Source organism: Rasamsonia byssochlamydoides (genome assembly GCF_041956645.1).
Source record: "Rasamsonia byssochlamydoides strain NRRL 3658 unplaced genomic scaffold VTN77scaffold_74, whole genome shotgun sequence".
NCBI lineage: Eukaryota > Fungi > Ascomycota > Eurotiomycetes > Eurotiales > Trichocomaceae > Rasamsonia > Rasamsonia byssochlamydoides.
The window spans coordinates 120,655-139,794 of record NW_027192457.1 but is presented as its reverse complement, the minus strand read 5'-3'; the positions used below and the strand labels follow the sequence as shown (position 1 = coordinate 139,794).

The following is a 19,140-nucleotide window of genomic DNA, read 5'->3' as shown; positions in this document are numbered from 1 at the left end:
AACAGATATCAGGCAGTTTAATTTCTGCCATTTCTGGTATTACATTTTCTTGCCATCCTAAAGCGTCTGGTTATTTCCATTGCCTGAGAACTCACACCCGAAGTCATGATCATTCCTGTCCGTTGCTTCTCTTGCGGGAAGGTAAGTGATTTTATCGACTTGATCTTTTAATACACACACTAAGTACTTGAATCCTAGGTTGTTGGAGATTTATGGGAACGTTATCTTCAGTTGCTTGACGAGGGTGTGCCAGATGGGTAAGAATCAGTCGGAACTGTGACCGTTAGCCCTTTCTAATCATTTTCGCAAGTGACGCTATGGATCAGCTAGGTTGCAAACGATATTGTTGCCGAAGGATGATCATGACTCATGTTGACTTGATAGAGAAGTTGCTGCGGTAAGTCCCACAACCTTTGCCGATACGAGTTGCTGTTAAACATTATAATAGGTACAACCCAGCAGAAAGAGACAGAGCGAAATCTCAAATGTGACCAACTCTTGGACGAAAATATTTTGGAGATATAAAAGAAGAAACCCCCTAGTCTTACGAACTGCATGATTCGACATGACTACCAAACCACAAGGGAAAAAAAAACTTGATGATTTTTTTTTAATACATCCATATCTTAGGGCGAAATGGGGCGTTTTGATTCGACGGAATTGGCAATTTCTATTCCTCTATTTGCTATACCAGAAGCTTCTGCGGGCGACGAGCTACACAGGACTTATTTACGAGCAGTGACAATTACCTATTGATCGACGCCTCTCACGAAAAATGAAATAGAGAAAGTTTTCGATGGTTCAGGATTTGCCTAGCTTCATTGAAACCGTACTCCTGCTACCCTGCTTTATATGCTACTCTTTCATCTTTCATCAGCGAAATAAAGAGCCAAATCACGAGTAGAGAGGTAAGCAGTTGAGGGAGTTCAATTGCAATGACATCACTCTCTGTTTAATCAAAGCCTGGCCCGATTCACTGAATCGAGTTCAAGCGGACAACAAAAGAAGCTTTCCTCCCTTGCATATGGGTCAAATAAGCATCCAGTTCGTGATCTTCGTCAATTAAAAATGATACTTCATTTCCAGTTTCATCCTTTTCAATCCCTTCGATTCTGGTAAGGATGGAATCTGGATACCTCGCAGAAACAAGCTCCCGTAACTCCGCGACAGAGCGCGTCGTTAACTTCTCGACCCAAGTCTTGGATGCGCCATGAACCTGGCTCTGGGGGCTGATGCGGATATATACTGGGACTGGAGGGATCGCAGATCCAAGTAGCGGGTCCACATAGCTGAATGATTGCCCGACATTTTGTTGAAAACTAGCTGAGAATGAGGGATTATTGGCAGCCTGGAGGAGTGACGGATCTATCTGCATCTCACCAATATCACTAGCCACCATTGGTGCGCTGGCAAGGGCCTGGGAGGCGAGAGTGCTGATCCCATTGCTGATTCCATGCCCGTATGTATTGCTGATATTGTTTGATGCAGCTGTTTGAACTTGAGTTTGTTGTGGTATAGATCGTTTTCGTGATGGATCCCGTTTCGTTTGATCGTCGCGCAAGCGTTTCATAACATCACGACAAAGTACCTCTATGGCCTTCAATTTGGTGGCATGCTCGGGATCGGCATCCCCCGGTGCCAATATTCGCTGTAGTAGATCCGAGCCTTGGATCCACCGCTCTTTCAATTCTCTCCAATGTTCGTCACCTGCTTCTAGCTTACTTGTGAAATGGTCAGCTTTCAGTGTATTGTAGAAGGCATTTCGTATCTGTCGGCTCTCTTCTGGGTTAATGCCAAGAGCATTTTTGGCCTCCGCAATTGTCATCCGGCGTTCAAGTGTCCTCATCCGTTTTGTGACATCGGTACAGACTATATCAAGCGCGAGAGCCCTTGCATCAAGCTGATTTGCATCTGGTGAGTTTGGATCCACGTTGAACAAATTTCGAAGGTGTGGCGATTCACGGATCAGTCTATTTTTTGCTTCTTGCCATCGTTCTGGACCAGCAACCGTCTTCTTGATGAAACCAGCTTCCTCACATATTTTCTGAAACTGATCGCGAATTTGCCGATACATCGAGTTGTCCAAATTGAGATATCGTTTGCTTTCATCAATTGTTGTCTCTGACGGGAATCGCGGTGGCCCGGGGGGGTCAGCTGGCAGTCCCGCCCATCCTCGAGTACGACGTCGCCGCTTCCGCGCTGCCCAACGCTCTGCACTCTCCGCCTGTAGCCGTTCAAGTCGTTCCTTGCGTTTTGCGAGAATTTCAGGAGGCAATCCGGGTGATAAAGGGGGCTGAATAGGAGGCTGGGCCGTCTGTGTTTGGTTTTGGTCAAAGGATGGTTCCTGTTTGTAAATCTCCTGTTGCAATGCAAGCAGACCCTCTTCTACAGGCTGTGGAGTCTGAGACTGTATTGTTGTCTGTGATTTCATCCCATTGGGGACACGGAGCAGCCAGCGGTTCTTTGCACGCACACGCATCAGCTCCCTTTCTTTGATATTATAGCCTTCTTCATTCAAGATTCTCAGCATTTCACGTTGGCTGGTGTTACGTTCCCATAGTTCTTTGACACGTGCAACAAGCGCTGCATTTTTATGGGCCGGATTTTGTTTTGAGGGGAAGCCCCATCGTTTGAATTGGGTCTGAAAAGCGCGTTTGCTGCCACATGAGAGAACATGAGTGTACTGTACTGTGCAATAATACGTGAAAGACAACCAGTAACAGCAGGAGGGAAAACCTCTACCAACTGCTGAGTTTGGGCAAGAGAGATACATGTCCAAGAACATACCTTGGTGCGAATTGATGTGTATTCTTCATGTATTCCATAATCTCCTCAAGGGCTTTCTTGTCCTTGATGTACATCTGATAGCAGATCTCCCGCTTCCCTTCCCAATCGTATACCATTTTGGGCAAGACTGCAGGAAACTGCTTCCCAGAAAGGAGGTTCGTTATTCAAATTGAGCCCCAGCAACTAATAATATTCAAGCCACCAAACTGCGAATATTTGAAGCTGTACCTGGGCGTGTTGCCTGCCGTATGTTGCCGGCCAGCTGTGGCTATCTCGTGTACCGTAGTCCAGGATATCCGGTCTTTGGATTTCGAGTGTTTTTGGACAGATGGTAGATAGTGACCAAAAGTGCAGTTTGTTGAGTTGAACCGTTCCGCACCCCGTAGTGGACAGGCGAAAAAGAGAGGACGAGGTTCTCGGGAAGGGCAGATGGTTCACCTGCGCATTTTTAAGAGTGGGTGATCACGTGACTTGTCTCCACACTGGTCTGCAGACTCATGAGCAAATATGACGCTGTGCATGCATCTTACATCAAGATGAAGGTGAACATTAGCCTATGGGAAGAGTTACACCAGTAGATGATAGAAGAGAGATCATTTTATATTGTTGTTCTCAGCAACACTCAACAAGCGTTTCAGCAGTATCATTTGAGCGCTAACATTAACACGTGCACATAGGTACGCCTTTTAGTGCCATTCTATGGCCATGGCGCGTTTGGTCTGACGCCAAAATGGAGGACGATCCTCAAGGCTCGTCCTGACAGGGAAATCAACCCCTTAAGAGCTGCCTCAACAACACCCAGCTGAAGACGCTAATGATTTCAAACTGTATATGATCATGGACCTAAAACCATCAATCCTGACAGTTCTTGTCATACCTTCCTAAAGTTTCTATTCTTATAAGAATACAGACTCTCTCTTTCCGGATATGTCCGCCAGCGTGGCTTCTGCCTCGGAAGGCATGGCCAAGGATTTCATGGCTTCTGGCGTCCCATCACCAGATCTCTCGTTAGCGGGGCATTCGTCTGTACATGGTTCGCATTACGAGAGTTTATCATCAGCGTCGGAGACAGCGTCACCAGATATATCCTTCAAGCCACTGCAGAAGATTCGACGACACAAAGCCAAGGTCAACATCAAGCCTTTACTCAAGGGGAGGTCACGCGATGACACGTCCTCGACGTCAATAGATCTTTCGCGTTCCTCTATGGAGCATGAAGGCCTCGGGATTTACACGAATCTTGAGCGCGACACAAGGTACATCGGCAACCGTGCCAACGTTTCAGGCCATTATCGGTCTATCAGCGATTCCTCTTGGTACTCAGTCACGACAAATTCGAGTGCAAATAGACCCGGATCACAATATGTTCATCCGAGGCGCCAAAAACCACGTCCATTTACAATTACGCCTCCGCTGAGCCAGTCTGATGACAGCTCAGTTGACGGTGGCTATTTCGCGAGTGAGAACCGACAGCTCCATGATGTAGAGTTGTCGGCTCGCCCTAGTCTTGATACAGAGTTTCAATTCATTCCGGAGAATTCGGTCACGGCTCCACAATTTCCAGAACAGAAACTTAGGAAAAGGTCAAACTACGCCTCTAGCTACGGAATGCGGAGGTCAAAAACACAGACGAGCCTCCTATCTCCAAGAGCGTCTTTGGATCGACCGAAAACCTGCACTTCCGTTGATCCATTATCTCATGCAGCCACCGTCCAGGCCGCTCGACAGGCATTTGAAGAGAAAGAAGCTGCAAAGGCCCTCAAACTCGAAACGCAGCGGATGAAGGCCAAAGACCGGGAGCTGCGGCGTAGTAAGAAGAAAAAGGGGCAAGAACATGACTTCACTGGTGATGATTATTCGATTCGGCCCGCGCTGGAGGGAAGGAACAGCTCTAGTATAGTGGATTCGCCTGATGCTTTCGGAGCTGGCTCTTCAAGCAGTTGTTCCGCTAGCAACAGGCAAACATCAACGGAGCGGCATCAATCAAATCGTCCTAGCACAGCACAGTCACATCATTTGAATCCTTCGAGTTGCAAAAGATGCTGGATGCTATTCCTTACCTGGCTCAGGACGCGGATTTTCAAGTTGAGGAGAAGGTTATGTAGGCCTAAATAAATCCAGGGTGGGCCTCATATACTACAATTGTCCAGAAAAGAAGGGCATGGGCTGTGACATGAGGTCTCTCTCTCTCTCTCTCTCTTTTTTTTTTCCAAGCATGAGACCATCTGACCATCGGGCTCCCAAAAGGGCTATATCCAATGGATTTCTACTCCTATTGCGGTCCAATATTATAGGCCCTGGCCGCTGGCCGCAACCTGAACATGGTAGTATTGTAGCTACTGGTACAGATAGATATTGCAATGATTAACTGCAATTAGTTGTTAGTAGGTTACCATTTGTACATAAAGACAAATTGAACAGCATAGTCTAAGAATGCAGAATGCAATGCTATATTCCAGTAATTGGAACCTGAAGGATTTGTGAAATTGATACAGACGATGGACTCCAGAGCGCGTGTCTATGAAATTACCTGAAGACATTTGAATTATAACTACTATCTAATTTACACTGTGATCAAATATCAATCCAAGTCGATGATCAAATATCGATCTCCAAGCTTCAAGAAGAGGGATCCTGCATGGGAATTGAAATTTGCAGAAAAGAAAACCAGTTTTAGAATTCCTAAAATGCTCATTCATCCGTTTTAGGTGCTCTTTCTGTCGAATGAGCCCCAACTGCATAAATACTTTAGACCCCAACATGTATCCTGCTGAACATGAAGAATATCTTTCCATGGAATCTTGGCCCCTGATTCTGTATCCAGAGGATCAAACCTAAACTGTCCAGGGAAGAGCCTCTGGAAGAGCCCCCACAAGGACAGATAAAGGCCAAGGGGATCCTGAAATAGGTACGGACACCCACAGTAATATTTAGTGCCCTAGATGACCAAGTGCCCATTGTTCATGGTATAACAAGTATAGAGAATGAGACCTTCGAGTTGGCATTGCCCTTTACCATCCTTTGATCTCTCCCGCGCCAGGCGGGTCGACTCGTACAACCTTGTCACAATTCAGCAGGCAGAGGGGATCAAATGCTAATTTCAACTGTTCGGAGGGAATCAAGTCAGTAAGAATAGCCAGGAAATGAAAACCACATATATCAGATCCACTAGACATCATGTACAGTATAAGGTAGTCTCAAAGGATGTTATTCAAACTTACCCGACGCATGGCATCAACTGTGGACTCTCCCACCTCATGAGGGAGATAATCTCTTTTGATGAGACCGACGCCATGTTCTCCCGTGACAGTGCCTTCCATTTCCACGGCATTCTTTACCATGCGATGAACGACTTCCTGAGCTATCTGTTTCTCTTTCTCATTGAATAGTATGATTGCTAAACCAGTCAGCAAATAATGCTTGCTAGGGAGATTCGGTTAGAAGATCGTACCATGGAAATTCCCATCACCGACATGACCACAGATACCAGCAAGCAACCCACTCTGGGTCAAATCCTTCTTAGTTGCTTCCACAATGTCTGGCAGCTTGCTTATTGGAACAGCAACGTCAGTTGTCCAAACTTGGTCTTTTGAGTCTCTTTTCATGGCCATCACACTCCAAAGAGCTTCCTTGCGTGCGCTCCAGAGTTCATGCATCTCTGCATCCTCACGAGCGAATTCAAAGGTTTGTCCTCCACTACTCTTGGCAATTTTCTGCACAATACCGATCTGCTCCTTTACGCCGACAGGCGTTCCGGCAAACTTGAAGAAGAGAGTAGGTGCCTCGGCCCATTCACGTCTCGTCGTTTTACTTGCGTTGATGCATTTCATCTGCACGTCATCCAGCAATTCAAGGCCTGCGACAGGAATGCCTTCTTCAACCACTCGTCTTGCGCAATCAGCAGCATGATGAATTGTCGGAAAGCTAGCCACGGCGACATTTTGGCATTTCGGCTTAACTGCTAGTTTCAGGGTTGCTTCTGTCACCAGTCCAAGAGTCCCCTCGCTTCCAATGAACAACTTTGTCAAGTCATAGCCGGCACTTGATTTCTTGGGCCGTTGTCTGGTTTTGATGACAGTTCCATCGGCAAGAACCACTGTCAACGAAATAACCCATTCTCTCATTGTCCCATATCTGTATGCATTGGTGCCTGAACAGCCTGTCCCCACCATGCCGCCAATCATAGCACCAGGACCCGGGTCAGGAGGGAAAAAAAGACCATTTTTGGAAAGCTCCTCATTCAATTCCTCCCATCCAACTGCAGGTTGCACTACGACATCCAGATCATCCTTGTGTAGCTGCAAGATCTTATTCATGCGGCGGAAATCGATGCATACCCCACCTCTTGTTGGAGCGTAATGACCCTCTAAGCTTGTTCCGCCAGAATAAGCCGTCACAGGTATCAATCTTTGATGGCAGATCTTCATAATCCGAGAGACCTCATCCGTAGTTGATGGGTACAATACAAGGAACGGCTTCTCGTTATCCTTTCGTGGATACGACGACCACTCGGATCCTGAATGAGCAACCAGGTCACCGTCATCTGTAGAAACATTCTCTTTGCCCAGGATTTCAACAAAATCGGCCCAAGCAGCCTGGAGATTCGATTGGGAAGTATTGTGTCGGACAGGCTCCAACTCTGAAAGTGGTGTTGTTGAAGAGGTCGGAAGAGCTGCCGGTTTAAGAGACCCGAGATAATACCCACTGCAAGAGAAAAAGATCAACACTGTATTGCGTTATTACATATATCCGCAAGAAATAGTATTTTCCAAAAGAAAATAACATAAAATAAAATAAAAGGGGGAAAGAGCGCACCAAACATTAAGCCTGCGTAGCGAGCGCCGGATGATTGAGTCTGATATTGTGAAAATCGTTCCTGCTCCGCCCGCTCGCGTCTTATCCGCTGCTGAGTGCTTTCATACAATTGACCCTTGAAAGATTGTCTCTTCTCTTCTCTAAGGTGCATTGAAAGTCCGAAGTGCCGATGAAGGCGGCTTGGATATGGCTGAGCTAGGACATTGTTGGATAACGACGGTCGGAGGCTGACAGCTCTCAAAGCTGCTTTGGATGAAAGGGAAGGAGGTCTCATCATCATGCAGTTTCGTCATTCAAAACGTGTTTTCAGCAGAGTTTAGTAATTTTGCTGTCGTGACGACTACTCGGTACCGGGATAATTATCAATAAAGATAGAATACTAAGAATTGATAATGCGGGAGCTAAGTACCGATTGGGCGTCTTGGCAGCTAGCATGAACTACTGTCTGTTACCGTGTGTATGTATGTATGTATGTACAGTAGGGGAACGGAAGTGATGAGCCGATGCTAGTTTTACACCAAAAATGGCCAACTTTGACCATGTAATAAACTACCACAACTATTGTAATTTTAATATTAAATATATATAATTGATAAAGATTTGGTAGAAATATTATATTTATAAAAAAATATTTTATTTTTTCCTATTATTACTTTTTTGGTAGCCTAATAAAAATTAGGTTAATTTCTACTAAAACTAAAATTCTAAATAACTTAAGCAACCCTCATTATTTTTATAAAAGATAAACTAATATGAATTAGTTTAAGGAATATTTATAATATTATATAAATATAAAATATAAGTTTTATATAATATAGGGTACCCCTAGGTAAGCCTTACCTGAACTCAAATTTTAACCTTATACCATTTAATAATATATATAGTTTTTTAGAAATTATAATTATATTCTTTTTCTTCATGAAATTCCCTATATAAGGATATTAATTTTAAGATATTTTAATATGCTAAGTGGTGAACAAAATATGCTGAATGTTGGCCATTTTTGGTGTAAAACTAGTGTCGGCTCATCACTTCCGCTCCCCTAGTGTACGAAGTACCCCGTACTACTCCCATCAAGTCGTAGGAACTCGACCTCCCAGCGCGAGGGACAATTTGTGTCAAAGATCACAATAGTAGTTTGCGGTGAAGTCTAGAAACCCTACCTGAACTGTGTGCGGTTTTCTCATTTCGGCATCAAGGGGTGTTCTAGACATAAACAGGGAGCTTCTATGCCGGCTAAACTTATACGCCAACGGCTAAATCGTTGCCGGTTAATATGTATTTCCCGCAAGATCGAAGCTACATAGGAAGGTTTCCCGAGAACTCCCCCGCTGAACTTTTGGCAACAATGGGAAGGAACGCAGCCCACCCCAGAGTGAAGACTTTAAAAAAGCCTTCATAGAGAACCTAGTCATCCTTCCTCATTGAATTGATCTGGTTCAGAGAGAATATCATATTATATTTTGGAATTTTGTTTTAGGTGAAAAATAATATCACAAGCCATGACAGCTTCAGCTGAAACAGCGAAGGTGGGGTTGGCCCTAGGTCTTTAGACTTACAGATGTTGGAACTGATGGAAGCCTAGAACCTTTCATTTGTACTGGAAGGGATCCAAAAAGTCAAATTTGAGGATCGCCCGGTTCCTGAAATTGTCGATCCCCACGATGTTATTATCAATGTGAAGTACACTGGCGTCTGCGGCAGCGATGTAGGTTCTTTCCGTCGTAACCCTCTTCAGAGAGGGTCGTCATATGATGGCAAGCGCTTATATGTCATGCGCTGTCTACAAACAGGTCCATTACTGGGAACACGGCGCCATCGGTGACTTTGTCGTTCGAGATCCAATGGTCTTGGGCCATGAGTCCTCCGGTATCGTCAGCCAAGTCGGACCGGCAGTTACGACCCTGAAGGTCGGAGACCGAGTGTCTCTTGAACCAGGAATCCCGTGTCGCAGGTGCGAACCCTGCAAATCCGGAAAATATAACCTCTGCATCCGTATGGCATTTGCAGCTACCCCTCCCTACGATGGAACATTGGCGAAATACTACCGATTGCCGGAGGACTTTTGTTATAAGCTTCCTGAAGGAATGAGTCTACAGGAGGGCGCGCTCGTGGAGCCACTTGGTGTTGCTGTGCACATCGTCAAACAGGGAGAGGTCCGACCAGGCCATTCTGTGATTGTTTTTGGGGCCGGCCCAGTTGGGCTATTGTGCTGTGCTGTCGCCAAAGCATTTGGGGCTAGCAAGATTATTGCGGTAGATATCCAACAGGGGAGGTTGGAGTTTGCGAAGAAATATGTTGCGACTGCGACATTCTTGCCGGGCAAGGTGTCTGCGGTGGAGAATGCGGCACGCTTGAAGGAGGAAAACGACCTCGGCCCTGGTGCAGATGTCGTCATTGATGCCTCTGGAGCAGAACCTTCTGTGCACACAGGTATTCACGTCCTGAAGAATTGTGGCACATACGTACAGGGAGGCATGGGCAAAGCCGAGATCACTTTCCCAATCATGGCGGCCTGTACCAAGGAATTGAACATCAAAGGGAGCTTTCGATATGGCAGTGGTGACTACAAATTGGCTATTGAGCTGGTGGCAAGCGGTAAAGTTAACGTTAAAGACCTGATCACCGGACAGGTCAAATTTGAAGATGCCGAGAAGGCGATCAAGGATGTCAAGGCCGGGAAGGGGATCAAAACAATCATTGAAGGCATCTGAGGCTAGCCTGATTGAGAGTGTGCAAGAAGACAGGAAGTGAATGCACATCAGAAATAACCTCCGCTTCATCCACATGGACTCTTCTAAGAGCTGTGCAAGTTATTAGCAGACAGTCATGTTGGAAACAGTCAACTTCAAATAATGGGAAGCAAATGCATCTGAATTGCTTGTGTATTTACAAATAATGGACGTAATAAAATAGTCATGCTGCAGGATCTGGGACGAGAAAAACAAATGAACTCGGGATAAAGGGGAAGGAAATGCAAAGAAAATAGACAAATATACACAAATCACTGGATATCAAGGAGATAACTCTGTGGTATCATGCTGCGCGCAGTCTCTACAATAAAAAAAGGATGAACAATATATAATAAAAAATAAATAGAGAGACCGTCCTTGAAAACGTTCATTCTGATGCTTGGTCATCACCACATCAAAATGAGCGAAGTGCTTGAGAACAAGAAAGCCAAAGACAGGACGCTTCCATCGTTCAAGGATGGCGTGGCTTCTCTGCTCTTAGCACAGAGATACGGGCTCAGAGAGAATGCTCAACAACATCCTCGACCTTGCCTATGATTCGACCCGCTCACCCGAAACACGTCTTCCCATTCTCTCATATCATTCATCCAGGGATTGGTTCCGTGACCCTTTCCATTTCTCCTTCTGTGTAGCTGGACATTATTGTCATCGATTGTCATTCCGCTTCGGATACTCCCCCCGTCGCTGGTGCCAAAAGCCCACGCCCCTCCATCACCGTACTGTATTCCGCTTTGTGGATCGTCTGGATCTATTTCGCCAAGCTCAATTTTTGTGAGGATGATCCGGGCCAGCCGGTTGAACAATTCCTCGACATTCTGCCCAGATAGGGCCGAAACCTCAACAGCGACAGGGATATTCGACTTCGTGGCCCAATCCAATGCTTCTTTGGCGCTAACTTCCCTGCCTTGGGGTGCAACCGTCGCTGTCATTCTTGTCCCCACACTAGGCCCAGTGACGGAACGAACCGAGCCACCGCCTGAATCAAATGGAAAGGACGACTGCTTGCTCGAGGTGCTCAAAGGGGTGGGCGGAGGTCGTTGGATATCATCAAGGGAACTTCCATCCATGACAGAGTCATCAACGAGGTCAGACTTATTCCCTGCCAAGATAACGGTGAGATTAGGAGATGCCAAAGCACGAGCGTCCATGAGGAATGTCGGAAGAGCGGCAAAAGAAGTATAAGATGAAACATCGTATATGAGGATAGCTCCTGCAGCTCCGCGATAATAAGATCTAGACACCGATCGAAACCGTTCGGTACCAGCGGTATCCCACAGTTGTAACTTTATCCGTTTCCGCCGCGATCCTGTGCCTACTTTGACGATCTTCGACGAGAACTCGACACCAATAGTCTGGGATGACAGCACCCTCCCTGAAAGTCGCAATCTCGTTAGTCTCCATGCTCTCAAAAACCAACAGAAATACCCCGCCACCAAGTCTGATAAGACGGGATTACAGTACATTCGTCCTTTACAAATCGATGAAGTAGACATGATCTGTAATTCGGGGGATCTGATATCAGCATGCAGTCAAGCCGCAAATCCGTAGATACGTGGGGGACAAACGTTAACATACTTCCCAGTGCCGCTCGGACCGACGAGAATTACCTTGGCGAGGTAATCATACATGCTCTCAAGCTCCTAAAAACTCGCAATGGTGAGTGAAGGGGCTGCTGATTTCGATTCTCGGTTGCGTTTAGAGTTGTCAAGTTGACTTACCTGGTTCCGTTCCGGGAGGGATGAAGTGGAGGAAGAGTTGGAGAGCTTTCTTTGGCGAGCCATAGCGGTTCATGGCGAGGCTGCGATTTCATGGCCCCGCCAGTTTGCTTATCACATCGAGGAGATCTGAATGATGCGTGTGTTGGGTCGAAGCCCAGCTTGGAACTAAAGTCGGTTAGTTCTTCCTAGTGGACCTAGGTGCGGAGGAGGTACGGAGTACTCCCGTCGTTAGTGGACCTCCCCGCCGTCCCAGGTACTCCGTAGGCACCTACGGAATAGTAATGACATTATTGGTTTTAATCCACGAAGAATGGGAACCAGACATCTGCTTCTCTCCCAATTTGCTCATCAATGATGTGAACCAGAATAATGGTGACTCTCTGTGAGAATTGTAGTTTTGTTGCTTTTTTGAACCGGAAAGCTCTTCAGTTACGTTTTCGATAACCTTCAAGTGTACTAACTAGGTATCTCGATGTCTAACTGCTTTGTCTTCTTCGAAGTGACATATCACTGCTTCAGAGTATCAGCTCAGTTGAGAGCAAGAATTAGAACAAAAATAGAATATAAATTAGGTACCTAAGTAGGGACAATCCTTGCGACAAGCTGCTTTGAAGCCCTGCCTAAACTTGTTGAGGGCGCTACGCTACGCTGCTTACGTCAGAACCAGACATTATCTTTAAAGCGGCGTCCACACTATGTAATCTGATGACCAATCCGTCCTTTCCCGGTACAGTGAATACAACATCCATCCATAGCGACTTGGCAGACCCTTTGGATCATCTCTCATCAATGATCAATCAGAAAGTGTCACCTAATTCAGTCGACATCATTTTCATTATTGTAGAAATGCAGTTGCACCAAAACAAGGACAGCAGATAAGGATAGTAATATCATCGCCGTCTGGATGTTCTTGGTCATCATGTGGAGACAATATAGCATCAGCCTGTCCATAGGTGGCTCCAGGCATAACGCCGCTTTTGGCATTCCCAGGAAAGCCTATTATTACTAATTTACTATTATCTACTATCTCTCCCCAACGTTCTTCCTCTGGCATCATTTGACTATTTCAACTTTCTCCTCCCCCTCCTTCTTCATTCTCTGACATGGGACATCACGGACAAGCCCAGCTGGTTGTAGTCCATGCGCCTTTTACTGCACCATTGTTAATTCAATTGGCCTTAACTCAGCAGTTTACCAACCCTCTGGGATTGCCAATCTGAATTTCCGTCTGATCTCCAGGTGCTGCTCCTTACGTTGGACACGAATTGATTTTGAGCACAATGTCAAACTATTCTATGAACGGCCTTCTTATGAACGAGCATGAATCTAGATCCAAACAGCTTTGTCCAGACTCTAGCCAGGAATATGACACTTTGCCATTTACCAAGCCTTACAGGCGTCCTAACTCTGACTCAGGCCATGAATACGGTTCTGGGGCCTTCTCTACTGAAACAATTTCGTCGTCGTTGTATCCGATTCCAGAACCACTTAATTTGGAAACGGCCGGAATCGGCAACAGTGACAGTCCACGAATCCTGTATGGTGGACTTTCTGTGTATAACGAGGAGAGTACAGATCGAGATGATGATCTGGCAATGGACCGATTTAAACGGCCGCCTCAGTCGCGCTCTGCTAATAAGCGATCAAAGAAGAACGCCGTCCCTCCCGATGGTGATTCTTCAAGAAAGAGAGGGCGGCCTCGGATCCTCACCAAGGATGAGACCGCTACCGAGGTATGTACCATATCGTTTTCTTTTGTTTTCAGGTAGCAATCTAATGCGTTCCATAGCGACGTAGAACACAGATACGCCTTGCTCAACGGGCTTATCGGCTGCGAAAGGAAACCACAATATCCTCGCTGAAGGATCGCGTTGCCGAATTAGAAGCTACTATTGAAGAGATGAGCAAGTCCTTCTTGTCTTTTAGTGATGAAATTATGGCATCGGGTTTGCTACATTCGCAACCTGCCTTGTTGCATAGTTTGCGAAATATCACCGAAAATTTTCTTTCTCTTGCTAGGCTCGCAAAGAAAGACAGCGATCCTGAAATTGACTCCTCGAAAGTGCCTGAACCTATGGAATGTGCTTCCACAACACGGAAAGATCAAGATAGCGATCTCATTGAAGAGGTGCGGGATGTGACATTTCAGCCGACCTTGGACAACGGCCGACGTGAGGTGGATGACTCCAGTACATTACACAAAAATAGCATGCCTTTCGTCTCGGACGATCTCCTTCAACGACCAAATTTTGATAATGTCGACAATGTCGACAATGTCCAGGTTGTACACACGATTGGGGTCGACAATGGACACACAACCGGTGTGCTTTTGCCTGCCATATCGGCTGAAGAATCTCCTCGTCTAATCGAACGACCCCTAAGTCCAATGTCTCCATATTCGTACTGTTTTGAAGAGTCAACCTTCGCACGACGACTACACCGATCCTGCTTGGAACGCGGCTACCGACTGCTGACGGATCCCTCGGTTAATCCCGAAGAATTGCTGAGGACATTCAGATTTTCATTCGGCATCTCGAACAGGAAACGAATAATTTCCCGCTTTCAGAAGCTTCTCAGTCGCGGCGTGAATGAGGCCTTGGAGACTTGGAACATGCCCTTTTTCCATCTCGGGGGCGCCGGCACGCACTATCCGCGTAGAGATCAACAAGGAAATCCAGTGTATCCCCCAAACATGCATCCCATCACAGAAGCTCTTGGTCCTTGGCCATTTCATCTGGCAGAAACACCGCATGAAAACAAAAGCATAGAGAGCCTTCTTATGGCTATTGGATTTGATGGCGAGTGGTTCGACTCGTACGACGTCGAGGGATTTCTCCGAGAGAAGGGCATCTTTCTTGATGGACACTCGTCCTTTGTCGAGCTGCCCCAAGTTCGCTTGTTATCTGCGTCATCAGGAGAGCAGCGGTCTCATTTTCAGGATGTAATTAATGGTGTCCAAGCGGCCGCTGAATCGAGTAGAGTGTCTTCTCCCAACGAGCTTCCCGATGCGTTTGGTGACTCGCACATGAACGTTCTTCCGGACCGTCCCAAGACTTGTGGAATTCAATCAACCATGCAACTCTCTTATGGGATTTCCTCCTCATTAGATAGACTGGAAACAGTGGATTCTCAGCAAATTCTGTCGACTACTACCAGTTCATCGCATGGCCCTCCTCATCAAGCACAGATCTCAGGGGGCTCCCCGTTGACACTTGATGTGGGACGATTTATCGACCGTAAGTCTCCTTGAAGGTACCCATGTATGCTACGAATAGAACACTGAGGGCAGAAATGGTGAAATAGGACTTGTGAGCAGAGGTGTATGTCTTGGGCGGGCACCGGGTTTCCGCAGACGTGATGTCGAGGACTCGCTGCAATTCGCAATACGTCCGATTTTCTGAAGTACGAGAGTAACTTTACATTTAACGAAGCTTCCGCGCTCGACTCCTTTGTGATACGCACTCTGTTGTGTTGAGTCACTGATTAGCAATTCGCTCCGACCGCGTCCTGAAGCCCACCATGTGTGAGAAGATGAAATTGGGTCTGTCCATTCTTACGTCTACTCTTATGTCACGAGGCAAATTGGTGTTTAGATGTATAGGTTATAGTCTTCTGACTGTGACGGGTTTCGATTAGCTATTTCTCTAGGGCACCGATGATGTAATTGAAACTATCTAGGGCTCCTGGTCACAGAATTAAACGACAATAGGAAATAGCAGCCCAGAGATGGAAAAAGAAAAGAACTTATAATCCCAGTCTATGTCATGTTTAATAATGAGGTCCCATCCATACCCTTGTCTCGGATAATGCATACAATTGCTTTTTTTTTTTGCAGTCGGCAAGATTGCTCAGACCTTAGGGATCAACATAGTGCGGTAATGAAAGAATAGTAGGTAAATGATCTCTTCGAGGAAGCGATGCAAGTATAATCCCATTCAGGAGACAATTAGCTAGTGGAGTTTAACTTCACTTTCTGCCTTCCTAATCTCATTCAAAAGTAAAAAGAGAAGTGTGCACCGTGCGACTTTGCTGTACTGAACGCAACTAGATACTCTCCTCATACTTGGAACTTGAAGAGGAATCGGCGGCAAAAAAGGAGGAAAAGAAAGAGGAAGAAAGAATAGGAAAAAAAAAAGAAGGGAGACAAACACAAGAAACTGCACAAAAACCACGAGTACGGACATGAATGTTGTTCTCAAGTATTCACAGGGAACCTAAGCTCTCTCTCAGCTCACCTAACTTGCTGGCCATGTTGTTACAAGAGTATGGTTGTACCGGATCAATGATGCCTCTCGATCAGGTAGACAATGGTGGTCCAGCCTGTACAGCAGGATCTGGTCATGCCGTGGTTGCACCAACAGCAATTCACCACACCAGAAGAGGTAGAGGATGAAGTGGCGGGGTCAGTCATAGAACCTGTTCCATGCGCCATACTTGATGAACCTGATGTTGTTCTGCTTCTCGAGTGTGATCTGTGTCTACTATTCTGGTGCTTGCTGCCAGTCATATCTTGACCAGGTGCTGGGATAGATCGTTCGAGTTGACTAGGAGGAGGGAACTTCTCTGGGACAGCCAGTCTCGCATATAGTTCTGAAGGGATGTCGTGCCAGAACTTGCAGTTACAGCAGATGACAAATATCTTGGCAAGAGGTTTTGATTGCTGAGAGCCTTCCTTGTTCTTGTTGCTGATGCCATTGGCAGCTGGGCTGCAATTGCTGATCGAAACAGGTGCCTCATCTTGGGACCTAAAGAGTGCACTTTCATTGTGAATCTGGAGTTCTCTGTCACCAGGAGGAGGGCGCATGCGATCCGATACATTGGAGGTTGATCCTAGAGGTCCTGTGGTTGGAAACTGCGGTGTTTTCGGCTCCAGAGAATCACAGGACGAAGACCAATTTTCTGGTGCTGTGCTATAATGTTCCGAATGAGCCGTATGACATGACTTCAGCGACGAGACCGAAGATGGATTTTCATGTTGTTTTCTTAACTGATCAGGAGCTAGATCAACAGTCCTTGCTTCTGATGTTGTACCAGGTGTATGTTGCTGGGTGATGCTTGCATCATGCCCTATTGAAGGACCTTTCGAGGCTTCTCTAGAACCATGCGTAGTTCCAGTCTGATAACTTCTCCTCTGTGATGCTCTCTGACGATCAGGATGAGTACTAATTAACGGCTTCAAGAAACGATTGCTTTCCAGTGTGTCGGCTCTGATCTTGGGGCTCTCGGGTTCCACCTTGGTCTGATTCCGTTGCACTGCACGTGGAGATACAGAAATTTTTGAAAATTCGATATCTGTGCGGTTCCGTGGACATTCTCTCCTGGACTCGTCCGTCACCGCCCCAGATGTAGCAGCTTGCTGACTGCGACTTATCGTATTGTTACGCTCTTGGTAGAATGGTAATCCAGCTCTCCGAAGAGTAGGTCCCTTGTCTAGGCCTTCTGTAAAGGCGGCCTTGCTTGCCACGTTTGAGGAGTTTCGGTTTCTATGCGAATTTTGGGTTAGGGATGAGTTAGTCGAAATGTCCGGACCTTGACAAGACGCCAAGTCCCTCGATATTGATGCTCCAAAGCGTCCTGGTACCGCATTGGATAATCGAGGTATCGGAAGAGAGACATCGAGGTTTGGTTTAAGTTGAGCAGGCGATACCACTTCCGCTGATGTCCTTGGACGTTTCTCGGTTGTGTCGTGAAACGAACTGGCTCGCGAATGGCGTCTACGCCCCGAGAAGTTCCAAAACACAGGTATGTTCGATAATCTTGACACATCTGAACCTGAAATCGAGGCCCGGCGGGAACTCGCCAGTGGCTGCTTCTTTGTCAAACGGCGAGGGCCCTGGTTCACTGTAAGAAAGGCTTCTCCGGATTCTGCCAGCTCCAGCTCTTTCGAGGTCTTGTCAATCTTGGTTTCATTCTGTCTCAGATTTTTCACTTCTTTCGACCATCTTTTCTGTTTCTTTTCCTTGTTCCAAGTCGGTGAGAGACAAATCTCAGACTGCTCTCGAGAACCATAGGGCTGTGAGTGTGGTCGGCTATTAGCATTCTTAGCCGTAACCGCATTCGGGCCAGATGAGAGAGACTCAAAGTGAGAGTCTTGCCTCTGTGATTGTCGTGAAAATGATAGTCTTCTGGGACGTCGTGTGTAATCTGTTTTAGCAGACATGATAGGCTTCTCAAACAGAGGCTGATATGCTCTGTGACATCAAAATATCGATCACCACAAATTCGAAGAGATCTGAGTCTCAGTTTGATAAGAGACCAGTAAATGAAAACTAAGCGGATCACGTGTGATGAAATTTCCTCAGATGAGGGATATGACTGTGTTCTCTCTCTCTCTCTCTCTCTCTCTATGTTTTGGTGCATGAGCCTGCTATGAACCTACTTGCAAATAACAAAGATATAGTATTTGAAAATGCTAAATCCCCCCCAATAGGAATATAGATATCTCCACAGAGTTAGGTACATACAAGGGTGCAATGCTAGGGGCAAAGATCTAGTTGGTCCTGTTGCTAGTGGGTGAATCTCGCTAATGATAGGTGAATGTGGCCATCTGCATGTGAGATCGACTCTGGCAAGTTCGGCGGGCCGGAGAAGTCATATTCCAGACATGCAAGAGGCCGACAATTCTAATGAAATATTCAATATTATGGTACTGTACTCCGTACAACATGAACACAAGTGTTTTACTGAACCAGGATAGGACAAGACTCAGTTATTTTTGGACACAAGTAGGACATGATATTGGAGACATTCCTTCTCGGGCCCAGATGAGGTTTCTCTACATATGTAAAGAGAGGACTGTGAGCTATCTTACCTTAATTCTAATATTCCACTTTGGGAGAATCAGACCCCTCCATGACTAACCACGTAATCCGTACATTGATAACAATATTCCGTAATGAAAGCAGCCAAGCAAAGGGTGGGGATGTTGCCGTGTTGCGTGTACGACAATGACGCAGCTGCCCTCTTGGCAAGGACAGAGATGGTCCAATCATAGCAGGAGCACTGGCAAGGCGACACGGGTCCTTGCCTTTTTGGTCCAAGAGGGACTCTGTGGGGTTTACCTAAGG

At 46.2% G+C, this 19,140-nt stretch overlaps 8 protein-coding genes across 8 annotated transcripts; 4 read left to right on the top strand and 4 right to left on the bottom strand.

Annotated features, from left to right (window-relative positions):
* Nucleotides 1-105: 105 nt before the first annotated feature.
* On the top strand, nucleotides 106-491 carry VTN77DRAFT_8582 (uncharacterized protein; the record flags this gene model as incomplete). Its single annotated transcript, XM_069425095.1, has 4 exons — nucleotides 106-141; nucleotides 199-257; nucleotides 311-397; nucleotides 449-491. 4 exons carry the CDS (start codon nucleotides 106-108, stop codon nucleotides 489-491), a joined length of 225 nt encoding a protein of 74 aa, XP_069274572.1.
* Nucleotides 492-973: 482 nt separating this feature from the next.
* Nucleotides 974-2,903, bottom strand: VTN77DRAFT_8581 (uncharacterized protein; the record flags this gene model as incomplete). The annotated part of the gene is made up of 2 exons (XM_069425094.1): nucleotides 974-2,657; nucleotides 2,788-2,903. 2 exons carry the CDS (start codon nucleotides 2,901-2,903, stop codon nucleotides 974-976), a joined length of 1,800 nt encoding a protein of 599 aa, XP_069274571.1.
* An 811-nt stretch (nucleotides 2,904-3,714) lies between these two features.
* On the top strand, nucleotides 3,715-4,902 carry VTN77DRAFT_8580 (uncharacterized protein; the record flags this gene model as incomplete). The annotated part of the gene is made up of 1 exon (XM_069425093.1): nucleotides 3,715-4,902. The coding sequence occupies one exon, from the start codon at nucleotides 3,715-3,717 to the stop codon at nucleotides 4,900-4,902; it is 1,188 nt and encodes a 395-aa protein (XP_069274570.1).
* Nucleotides 4,903-5,798: 896 nt separating this feature from the next.
* Nucleotides 5,799-7,753, bottom strand: VTN77DRAFT_8579 (uncharacterized protein; the record flags this gene model as incomplete). The annotated part of the gene is made up of 4 exons (XM_069425091.1): nucleotides 5,799-5,891; nucleotides 6,009-6,184; nucleotides 6,239-7,513; nucleotides 7,603-7,753. 4 exons carry the CDS (start codon nucleotides 7,751-7,753, stop codon nucleotides 5,799-5,801), a joined length of 1,695 nt encoding a protein of 564 aa, XP_069274569.1.
* Nucleotides 7,754-9,104: 1,351 nt separating this feature from the next.
* On the top strand, nucleotides 9,105-10,316 carry VTN77DRAFT_8578 (uncharacterized protein; the record flags this gene model as incomplete). The annotated part of the gene is made up of 3 exons (XM_069425090.1): nucleotides 9,105-9,131; nucleotides 9,188-9,310; nucleotides 9,396-10,316. The coding sequence occupies 3 exons, from the start codon at nucleotides 9,105-9,107 to the stop codon at nucleotides 10,314-10,316; spliced, it is 1,071 nt and encodes a 356-aa protein (XP_069274568.1).
* Nucleotides 10,317-10,864: 548 nt separating this feature from the next.
* VTN77DRAFT_8577 (uncharacterized protein) lies at nucleotides 10,865-12,136 on the bottom strand (the record flags this gene model as incomplete). Its single annotated transcript, XM_069425089.1, has 4 exons — nucleotides 10,865-11,727; nucleotides 11,817-11,851; nucleotides 11,931-11,995; nucleotides 12,074-12,136. The coding sequence occupies 4 exons, from the start codon at nucleotides 12,134-12,136 to the stop codon at nucleotides 10,865-10,867; spliced, it is 1,026 nt and encodes a 341-aa protein (XP_069274567.1).
* A 1,532-nt stretch (nucleotides 12,137-13,668) lies between these two features.
* On the top strand, nucleotides 13,669-15,474 carry VTN77DRAFT_8576 (uncharacterized protein; the record flags this gene model as incomplete). Its single annotated transcript, XM_069425088.1, has 3 exons — nucleotides 13,669-13,806; nucleotides 13,863-15,309; nucleotides 15,377-15,474. 3 exons carry the CDS (start codon nucleotides 13,669-13,671, stop codon nucleotides 15,472-15,474), a joined length of 1,683 nt encoding a protein of 560 aa, XP_069274566.1.
* Nucleotides 15,475-16,352: 878 nt separating this feature from the next.
* VTN77DRAFT_8575 (uncharacterized protein) lies at nucleotides 16,353-18,233 on the bottom strand (the record flags this gene model as incomplete). Its single annotated transcript, XM_069425087.1, has 1 exon — nucleotides 16,353-18,233. The coding sequence occupies one exon, from the start codon at nucleotides 18,231-18,233 to the stop codon at nucleotides 16,353-16,355; it is 1,881 nt and encodes a 626-aa protein (XP_069274565.1).
* Nucleotides 18,234-19,140: the final 907 nt, after the last annotated feature.